Raw genomic sequence first — 11,054 nt, forward strand, 5'->3', positions numbered from 1 at the left:
AGACTTTCTTTAGTATACACTGGTGAGTCTTTTGTGAGAAGGTGGCAGACAGACATAATTTCCTGCAGTTGGCAGGGATGGGTGAATGCCCTTCTTCCCAGCCCACTGACCCAGTTTCATCATATTGTTTCCATGTTCGAACATGTGATCACAAATGATGCATCTATGTTGGAACAGTTTAGAAACTAACAGAAATAATGTATTAGATGTTAGAAATGTTTCTAACATGTTTGAATACCATAGAAACATTTAGAACGTCATATAGATGTTGTAAATAGTTCTAAACAGTTACTTATCACAGTTAGATTGTTACAAAGATTTCCAAATCAAAGTAATTCAGATATAATTTATAGCAAAAGTGATACATATTGAATTACAACGCTTATATTGTCATGTCAAGTCAAAGTCCTTCCCGCTCCATGGTGCATAGGGCGGCGCCCATGTTCTTGCAGTAACCCTGGGCCAAACAACTGCAATTACTACAGCAGGGGGCTAGGACACTGGTTGTGGTGTGTGTTCAAATTTCATACTCTTTCCCGAATGCTGAGTGCTAAGCTGAGAAATTAGCACGACCATTTAACACGTCATACCATATTCGGCCGGGGATCGAACTTACCACGTACCGAATGCATGGCGAACACTTTTCCCACTCGTCTCATTGCACCGGCGATAATGCTTGTGTAGACAGACCACAATACTCGGGATGCTAACGTGTCGTTACTTTGACCGATGAGGTCTATTTCTCTTATAACCAAAGGGCACAAAAGTGCATTATCATTTACCTTTTGGTGTAGCCCGAGTTTTGAAACATTAAAGAAGTTACAGAAATAAAATGTACCGCCGTGAATAAGAAATAATGACACAACATATCCTTTCTCGGCTTGGCTTCGCACGAACGAAGGCACATCAAAATATCAATATACACGTCGGCCTAAAAGCCACAAGCGACGGCTATCGGGTCTAAAATGCAGTGCACTGTTACGTCGGGTGGCGTAAACCAGTATACAGAATATTTCGTCCAACAAACAAGTAAAACGGCTGCATTTGCAAGAGATATCCAACTTCTACGTGTGGAAGGGAGGTAAAGGTGATTGGAAAAGCATCCTGTATACAACGGCTATACCATCACTAGCCTGTAATAAGACAGAATGAAATAAGTCACAGGTACGCTCACCGCTATTAAACTGCTCGGTGGACAAGCTACCCGCTAAGGCCACAGCATGTTAATTTTGTCGGTCACTTGAAGAAGAGGCTGACTCAGATACGATAGATGCCGTATAGTTCATTCGGACCAGATGTTGATGTTACTAGGTAGCTAGCCTATTTTAGGAATAGAATATGTGACTAGACCATATATGTAGCATCGACCAATAATTCCCACGTCGATCCAACTTACATTCTGAAAATTACGTAAAGATTTGTAAGATTAAACACAGATACGTCATGCATTTACTGATGGTTAATGAGGGATTTCCGAACCGCGATTTTTATAACGTATCAACAGAAGTGTATCGACGTAACGGACGCGTGCCATTTTCCCATTTGGAACGTCATAACCAGTAAACAGAAAGGCCAAAAACACGCATTTGAGCCTGTAACGGACTAGGAACAGTTAAGTGGAACATTGATGGTACGCCACTCGTGACATTTCCTACCTGGGCCCGGTCGGGCTGTTTAAAGAAACAAAAAAAGTTTGTGCCAATAAATATGCACAAGGCATGCTTTTGAATCATTTTTGGTCCGTTTTGGTTTTTTTTCTGTCTTTCCTATCGTACTTTTCGTTCACCAAAGGTCCCCGACCGGGCCCCTTTGTGGAATTATGTAACGTTGGCCTTATCGGGAAAATGTTTGATATCTCTGTAATCATTTTCATATATAGAACGAATCGTATGTTAGCCTATAACAAATCTTTGGAGCGTTTGCTCACCTGCAACCTTAACGATCATACTACCGAGGGAAAACAACGGCAGCAATGTTTCTGTTGAAAGAGTATTTTTCTTTATGTTCAAAATTGTTTTCTACTGTAGTGCTACGTCGGTTGAACCCATTTCCAGATTTTTTCCTGAATCTTTGCAGGCTGTAGTGTCAAGGCCAATGTCACCGGATGAATCTAATTAAAGCAACTGTCAATCCCTAGTGGTATGAACATTGATACAGCGTTTCTTTACGTCCAGTTGCTAGAATAAATGATCCAGTAGTCCCTAACTGTTGATAAAAATCTGCAAAACTACAACATCCCCATGAATTAATTGCGAATACATTTTTTATATAAAACATTGTTAAGTTCGGTACGTCCAAACTGTTCGGTTACTTTTTAGAACGGCCCATATTTACGTTTAACTGCACATCTAGCCGAAAACCGCCAGAAGTATAGAAAGACCTTGTGAACTAGTCTGACTGCCCCTACGGCCACCAGCTACCACATGTTTGTCTTCGAGGGGTTTTCGAGGACGAAATTCGCTAAGTTCTTATAGCGCTCAACCACGCTCCTTTTGGCCCCGACCCGGATGGCTTTCTCCTGCAGGCGCAGCAGTCCCGTGGAGTTTTGCGGGGTAGCGGTGAACGAGGGGGTCCAGGCACGCCTCCTTCGCCTTGTCCAGCTCTCGCTGAAGTGAGTTCTCCTAAAGAGAAAATTAAATGAAAACAACGTCAGGTTTATTTTTCAACTGCTCCAATTTTCCGCTCGCTGCCGCAATCATTTGGGCCTGGCGGTTCTGGCTGACACATGTTACCAAACCCGGGACGGTAGGGAGCCTTTGTCGGCACTCGACTGTGACGTGGTGGAATGTTATGATCGATTAGGGAATAATGAAGACTTGTTTCATGCTGTGAGAGCACGTTGCTGACACCCCGGTTTGTCTCTCGCTAGGCCTGGATGTAATTAGAAGCCCGGTGCGATAACTGTCTTCTCACGATTAGAAAATAAAGCCACCTGGGCGAAGCTAAAAACTTTTGGATTTGAAAAAGGCGAGAATACACTGAATACAGTCACCCTCTTTTAACCTGTGCTTAGAAATCTGCACAAGCTAATCAAGAGGTGGGGGAAACCGAACTGGGGTAGGTTAATTTTTGGACGGAAAAAACAGAGAAACTAATGGTTTTCTCGCAAGCGGGGAGAAACGACGTCGTTTTGTTGGTGCTGGTGGGGGAAGCCAAACTTTCCTGTGTTGTATTTGTGGGTGAAGTTTTCAACTTAGGTCGCACTATGTACCAAGTCAGCGAATAGGTTCGTACTTATAAAATCGACTGGGGGATAACTAATACGTGTTTCATTCGTTTCGTGTCAAGCCATGCATAGGTCCTTTCTCATACGCCGGGAACAACTCATGTCTTTTATGTCCGTCATAGTTACCAACTTCAAATCCGATCAGCTAAGGAAACAAACTCGTTTCCTCCGTTTCTGCGGGGATACAACGTCAACCCGCCCGTTCCGGAAAAAATGTTGTTTTTCCGGTTCTGTGGGGTGATGTAACTTGAACTCACCCATCCTAGCAAACAAAGTGTCGTTTCTTCCTGTCTGTGGGGAGATACAACTTCAACCCGCCCGTCCTGAGGAAACAAAATGCCGTTTTTTCGTGTCTGCGGAGAGATATAACTACAACCCGCCTGTTCTGGGAAACAAAGTGTATTTTTTCGATTCTATGGGGAGATACAACTTCAACCCGCCCGTCCAGGAAATACAATGTCATTTTTCCGTTTCTGCGGGGAGATACAAGGTCATACAACTTCAACCCGCTCGTCCAGGAATCAAAATGTTGTCTTTTCCTTCCTGCGGGGAGATACAACTTCGACCCGCCTGCCTATACTAGGAAAACAAAGTGTTGTGTCAACGTTTTTGCGGAGGCTACCACTTAAACCTGTCCTGCCAGCACTATACCGCATTGTTTCGTTCGTGTCCGCGGTTGGCCCATACATCAAGTACTTAATACATCTTTCAAAACCCAGGTGTACGAAAAAAAACATTCCGGAAAAACCGTACTAACCTCGAGATCGCTCTCGCTACCGGAGCTTGAGTCCTCCTCCAGTGGGGCTGGCTTTGCCTTTTTGGCTGGCGGAGGGTCTCTCGGGGCGGTTCGTCGGTGGGGTCCAGGAGGTTTGCGACCGCCTGGGCTGCGGTTTTGCCGGCCTTGGATGATCGGATCGGCTGCCTGTGTGCCGCGGCATCGTTGGCTGCCATGATCAAGAAGTGCGCCAAGCGGACGATCGTCTCGTGTGCCTTGAGGTCCTTTCCCGTCATGTCTAGGAGGAAACCGGAGTTCTCTAACTCCCGTGAGGGTCTCCAGCCGCTCCGCCAGCTCGTCGTCGCTGAGGCATCGGGGCGGCACGTCGGCGTCGAATCTAGCAAGGAGAGCCTCCTCCAGGAGGGGAGCCTCTCCCCGCACCGCTTTAACAACATCTAACAAATTCTGCCCCACAAGGGTGGCATCTCCGCGCAGGACGGGTGGAGCCGGAGCGCTCATAGTGAGGTCCGTGCCAGTCCAGTTTGCGACACGGAGTGAGCCCACATGTAAGGTTTGTTGCATCTAACCCGCTCATCGCGCGAGACTTAGAAATGGTGAATCCATATGGTCTTAGTTACAGGGAAGTCATCACGCGATGTCACCGCGTGACACGAGCGGCACCCAGTAAGGCCACAGTAAGTACATTTTGTGGGTGACATACCTGCAGACTCCAAATTTTATACGATAAAAAAACAAGATGAGTAAAAAACAAGATGCCTAAATTTTCAAAATGGATATAAAAACCTTGTAACAACAATATTGTAGTGACAAACGATGGTCACCTATCACTTTGAGCCAACAAGTCTTTTATTCCTGAATTTCAAGCAGGCACAGTGCGCAAAGTGCCTTTATAATAGCCAACATGTAGGTAGCCTGGATACCATACCCCAACCTCAAATATCTTTCGTGATACTTGAGATCGGGCTGGGGTTTGGATACCAGGCTAACATATAGGCTACCACAGTCACACAGGTGTTACCTCTACAACTACGAACCAAGTTTCACTTCTACAACTTCACTCATGACTACCTTAGGAGTGTCACTTCTACAAGTACAATCAAGGCTACAAAGAGGACATATTTTCTATTTCAGCATTTTCTCGTCATTGAAACATGTCTTGAGGAGAAAGATGTCTTCCATAAAATCTACTTACTGTTACCTAATCTTAGGTGAGGCGAAATGGTCAACACATGTTATTCAATTAAAAGAACCAATACATCTCCTCATTGGGTTAAGTTTATGAAACTCGAGTAAGATCTTCAAAACTCCTCAAAGTTAAGGGATATATTACGGTCACATTACCCTGAACCGGGCGGTCGGGCAGCTCTCGGGAACGAATTAATAGTATTATATAAAGGTCTGAAAACACGCAAACTGTAAAGAAAATAAGTCATGACCATAATTTGTGAATTGATAGACAGCTATATTTTTAGTTTTTGTTTCTGGCAACATTCCGACAGTATCTACCATTTGGGGGGTCTTTCACTCTAGTAACAAGAGGTCGAACTCGAAATTTTAGACGCATACCTTCTTCTAATACTCTCATCTTGTGTCATAGGGTAGCTTTCGAACTCTGTTAATCTGAAACAGAGTTTGAACTCAATCGCAAATTTCAGCTGAAGCTTTTCTTCATAGCTATAATAGTGATGTTTTGGGCGCATGCGCAAAACAATTAATTAGCTGCTCGAACTTTCACCCATGACCTGTGACCTCTCAGTCTTCCTACGCATCAATGGTGGCTGGTGGTTCGATCTAAGCACCTCTGTCAAGTTTCATTTTATCGGAAGTTTATGCGGTTTTGACATGCCAAATTAAAACACGCACCGTTTGCTGTATAAGCACCTGGATAAGATACCAGTGCGGGTGCTTGCCCTTCCGCGGCTTTATAAGAGCGCATCACGTTATTGTTGGGTGGAGCACTGATCAAATTTCGTACGCGTACGCTCCCAGGCTCAGCATGGCAGCTCTGTTTCAACAAACTGCCCACGGTATAGCACAGTAAACATGAATACACTCTTCATGCCGTGTAGGCTCAAATATCAAGATGTACTTGAGATACACAGCAGGACTGGTCCGACCATTTCAAAGCTAAGGGCACAACCCGCCGTACGTGCAACTGCGTGGTGTCTACGTGCCACAACTGGTGCTGGTAAAGCTAAGGACACAACCCGCCGTACTTGCAACTGCGTGGTGTCTACGTGCCAAAACGTGGGAAATCGCACAGAGATTGTACGTTGTAAGCACGTACAACTCACTTACCACTTGCGCAACGAACGATGCACGCGACCGGCTCACGGCCAGGCGTGGCGTGCAGACCACATACTTACACCTTTAATAGTTTGCGCAACCGTGCGAGAGACGTGCGTTGAGACGTACTCCCTCCCTGCTCTTACCAGTCCTTCGCCACGTTTTCGGAAAAACGTGGCGGACGTGACCTCAAAAAAACGTACGGACAAAAAGCACGTACGGCGGGTTGTGCCCCTAGCTTAAACGGGCTGCTAACTTCAGCTCGGTCTTGCTGATGGGGCCCTGTGGACGGTTATAATTGTTACTTAATTCGAGGTAGATATGGTCAGTGAGATGAGATCGGCCCTGTTGTGTTTTATAAGGTCACCTAATAGCGTTTGACGGTTCATTGCTTATGAGATCCTATACTGGTGTTCCCATAACTGTTGGTAGGCATAATTTATATGACTGGTTTATTTCGAAATTCAACAAACTGACAATGACATTGCAGCCACACGGCTGAATTGCGACTTGTCATTACAAACCGTTAACATCAAAGTGGTTAAAATCGAGGCAATAACATAGTTCTTAAAAGGCATTTCAGATCGACAAATTAAAACAGTATTGGGATAAAATGAAGTGTCATTACCAAAACATTTAAGATAGAATTTACTTAATACAGTAATATCAGTATATAGCTATTCAAAATACATAATGCTATTTGGTACAAAAACACTGAGGTGACAATAATTTGACAAGATGTTAATGTTTTGAAGGCATAATAGACAAGTAAGACACGTCCTAGTCACAAAGAGGTTTGATTAGAGGATGTAGTGCTAAAAGATGACAAAACAGGACAGCCCACGATACAGAGCTAGTGTTGTCCATTTTTTGACGAGCATTAAAGTTGGGTATCACCGTCCTACACATGGTTTAGCGGTTTCTGTGTTTGTTCAGGCCTAGTTGACAGGTCAGAATACATGCGTTACTGATAACAAGAGCCACCCGTGAGAGAGGGCCACGAGGAAATAAGTACCACATGATCGCCTCCCCCTTCCACGGAGATGTAAACAAACCGCCACTGATTACTAGAACAGAACCACTCACACTTACAGAACAGAGCAGAACCACCGCGACGATAATCACGCTCATGCAAATGCATGACATGTCTCTTTCTCCCTACATAACTGTAAACTAAGATGCCCCATCTCATGTTTTCCCTGTAGCGCCCAGCGTCCGTTAAGGGCCCCGGCCACCCACCTCACCAAGCGGCAAGCTTATACAAATCATCACATTCATCACACAATACGGCTAAGTAAAAGGAAGGCATACATGACATCTATACACCAGATATTTCTAAATACAATCCAAATCATATGAGTGACCAACTTACCTCCCCTTTTGTCAGTTGTTTTGTAACAAAAGATAATGTGCTGCATAGTTATTCTGCCATAGACGCACGGCAAAAGCCACCACGTAGGTCACATGGGAGGGCACCCCGTGGCTGGCATGGGCCCGACGAACACGTGTCCCGGCGGAAGAGGCGGTACCCTCCAGATTGACGTGAACCCGACCTCACTACCCTTCCGGGACACCAAAACGTTCATCGCTGGGTCACTGCACCAAAACGTGGACGTATGGGAAAAACTAGCAAAATTCTTGGGACAAGGGCCTGGAAGTCCTTGTTTGGATAAAGAATGAAATTCAGGATAAGAAATTCTTCGCCCCGCGTTTGAGGGTAGCTTTAGAGGGCAGACGTAAAAGTCGGAACAGGTCATCGACCCGAATTGCCACCGAAGTGACAAGTACACCGAGTAGCACGGAACAAAACTAAGTCGGTATGAACAGTGGCTTCTGCATCATAATCACGTCCTACTCTCGCGGAGAGTATTCCAAAGTTGGAAGTCCCCGATGAAGGAGTGTCCGTTTGCGTTTTAATCACAGCTGGCACGTTTAAAGATCCACGAAACGCCAAATCTTTGACCCGTATTTCAACGGAACCGAGAAGTTTTTACCCGCAAGCACCAAACTACCGTAACTTGGTTGTATCTCCCTGTATGTCACAGAAGGTCGTTCAGCTCTTGATCTTTAAACAGATGTTATAGAATGGCTTATTCATACACCTATAGATGTCAACATTGCGGCGTTGGCCAGATACCTTGTTTCCTTGGAACCGATGACATAAAATGGATTACCCGAAACCCAACACTTATCTGGCCAGGCGCAGATTATTGCACAATATCAATGTAACATGTAGCATGCTTGAAATAAACTTTCTAATTTCAACTTTGTTAATTGTTTTGATATTTCTCTATGGTAATATTTAACTTGTGCGAGGTTATATGCATCTTACAAACGAGACGTTTAAATAATGCCGTAATTGCGCGCGCGTTCAGCTAAGGTTGTCGTTTGTCTAAAGTACAAAGCTGCGGTGGAATTTTGCGGTCCCCCTGTAATTAGAATCTATAACATTGCAAATTACACTAATTGGGTAACGTTATATTTCATTGCTGCATATGATCTGAGCATTTCCACACCGCCATGGACCATGTTACGAAGCGACATCCTTCCTGTTGGCCATGATCACCTTGGCGTACAGCCATGTGTACCTTTGGTCTGCTCAGAGAAGTCGCTATGGACGTAACAGTAGAACATAAAAGCTCATATGATAATGGGGTTCACTCACACGCACAGACATAAGATTGTAGGGACTAATATGTTTTGCATTCCTTTTATGCGCGTATCTATATCGATGTACTTAAGGTGTACAGAAAAAGCACATACCTCAATGTTGCAGTTGTTTCCAATATCTTGGTATTTGTTGTCATCGGCAAATTACAGACGGTTTCACATGAACATTGTGATAGATTACAACAGACCGCATCTATGTATTTGATTCTACACAGGTGACAATTTTTCACTTTAATAATACAGACCTTGCTACCAATCCATATACAACACCATCTAAACCACACCATTAACAACATCATACTACACAGCACATCAAGGACAACGTGACGCGACACTACGACACTAGCACATACAGCCCGGAACATGACCATGACTTAGCAAGCATACAATTCCTCAATCATCTCTATCAAGATACCAAATACATGTATAACAAAGACAAACGATATTACCGTCGCCATGGCAATGCTTTTTCATTGCCACGCTTTTTCTACCTTTCTCAGGTGTTGATGAACATGTACTCCCTCCACATGGACCCCGTCTACTGGCCTGACCCGGACCGGTTTGACCCCGAAAGGTTTCTGGACGCGGAAGGGAACGTCATCAACAAGCCCGAGTCCTTCATGCCTTTTGGAGGAGGTACGTCTGAAAAGGATTGCCTTTCATTGGGATTGGTGGTTCTATTTCTGTTGTATGGTTGATTGTACTGTGTGAATCGTAGAAAGGTTTCTATTCTGCCTAAAAATGGACCTATTTACTATGCATCCGTGTCAAATAGTTTTGTCAGGTTGGTATGTCACTGAACAAAGACACTATTTTTACACAACCACAGCTTTATTTCTACCGACGTTTCGATGACTGTCGATTCATATTATCCCGCAGCAATGTGACACCTATTGATTGGTTGATCTAACTTCAGCCCATTCTTACATGTTTTCGCTGTGTGAGTTTGTTTTGGTCTGTGCGTGTCCACAGTGATCTGTGTGACTACTAGTGAGTGGAAAGATGAAACTTGCCGTACTAGTGGCAGAAAGTACAGAAATTACAGGTCAGAGTTGGTAAAACTAGTTGTTGATTTCGTTTTTCATTATTTCCAGGCCGCCGTGTGTGTCTTGGTGAGCAGCTGGCCAGGATGGAACTTTTCCTGTTCTTCTCGACCCTGCTGCAGTCCTTCACCTTTAAGACGCCAGAGGGCGCTCCAGCTCCTTGCGCCGATGGCATCTTTCGTATGACGTTGACCCCGCATCCATTTGAACTCTGTGCGATTCCGCGTTAGTTTATGCTAAATAATCCACCAAGGACCTTCTCACACTGTTGCCTTATGTTGTGCCTTTCTTGCTTGCTGACTGTCCAAAAGAGTTCAATACATCCCACCCGATAAATCCAATAACTCTTACTGTTGACAAATAGGTAAATATGTCAAAGTATGTTTGGACGTTATAACTAGTAGTTTAAACGATATGTTAAACTCAACATGTTGATGTTTTTCACCCTTTTTACTCTCTACATTTGTATCCACTTGATTGTATGTATGTTAACATGTAGAAGACCTTATATCGCTGCACCTATGTTGTGTCAATACAGATTATGTATGTAAATGAGATGAAACTAAGACAACCTTCTATGAATTTAACTAGAATGATTTCGCAGCCAAAGATAAACACAGACATTTTCAAACTGTCATATGCATGTCCCGACTTGATATATAGGCCAATAAATACGTAGCGCTTTGCAAAAGAGAGAACGTATTGTAACATATTGAAACGCTGGACTTGTACATGTCAATACGCCTTCTACGTCCATCTTCCTGTAGTCAAAGACTTTACAATAGACCATCATTAGACTTTAGAATAAACTATTATTGTATTGAATGCTTTGACTTGATGCCATATACTGTATCGCGTACACCTGTCGCACAATCAAGTTCATCCCCCCCCCAAAAAAAACACACCCCGTGAACTACCAAGCAGGGCCCCTTTTCCAAGCCTAATGCCAAGTGGACATAATTACATAACCCAAAGAATCAACTAAAACGAGAGCGCTGATATAAGTGTCTTAGACATAATAAACAAATCCTTGTAATCCTCCAAAAGTGACGTTAACGTCTGTGTGGGCGACGGTTCTGTAGAGGAATTATCT

General features: G+C 44.0%; 1 protein-coding gene across 1 annotated transcript; it reads left to right on the forward strand.

The window, feature by feature from the left end:
- Nucleotides 1-7,712: 7,712 nt before the first annotated feature.
- LOC118405547 (cytochrome P450 2D14-like) lies at nucleotides 7,713-10,776 on the forward strand. Its single transcript, XM_035805051.1, has 3 exons — nucleotides 7,713-7,862; nucleotides 9,419-9,554; nucleotides 10,013-10,776. Exons 1-3 carry the CDS (start codon nucleotides 7,713-7,715, stop codon nucleotides 10,189-10,191), a joined length of 465 nt encoding a protein of 154 aa, XP_035660944.1. The 3' UTR covers nucleotides 10,192-10,776.
- The last annotated feature ends 278 nt before the right edge of the window (nucleotides 10,777-11,054 follow it).

The sequence above is a fragment of the Branchiostoma floridae genome, chromosome 18 (assembly GCF_000003815.2).
Source record: "Branchiostoma floridae strain S238N-H82 chromosome 18, Bfl_VNyyK, whole genome shotgun sequence".
Taxonomy (NCBI): Eukaryota; Metazoa; Chordata; class Leptocardii; order Amphioxiformes; family Branchiostomatidae; genus Branchiostoma; species Branchiostoma floridae.

Coding starts and splice junctions, on each gene's coding strand:
- LOC118405547 (XM_035805051.1), top strand. CDS start 7,713: ATGGGAGGGCACCCCGTGGCTGGCATGGGCCCGACGAACACGTGTCCC. Junction 7,863..9,418: donor CACTGCACCAAAACGTGGAC/GTATGGGAAAAA, acceptor TACCTTTCTCAG/GTGTTGATGAACATGTACTC. Junction 9,555..10,012: donor CTTCATGCCTTTTGGAGGAG/GTACGTCTGAAA, acceptor CATTATTTCCAG/GCCGCCGTGTGTGTCTTGGT.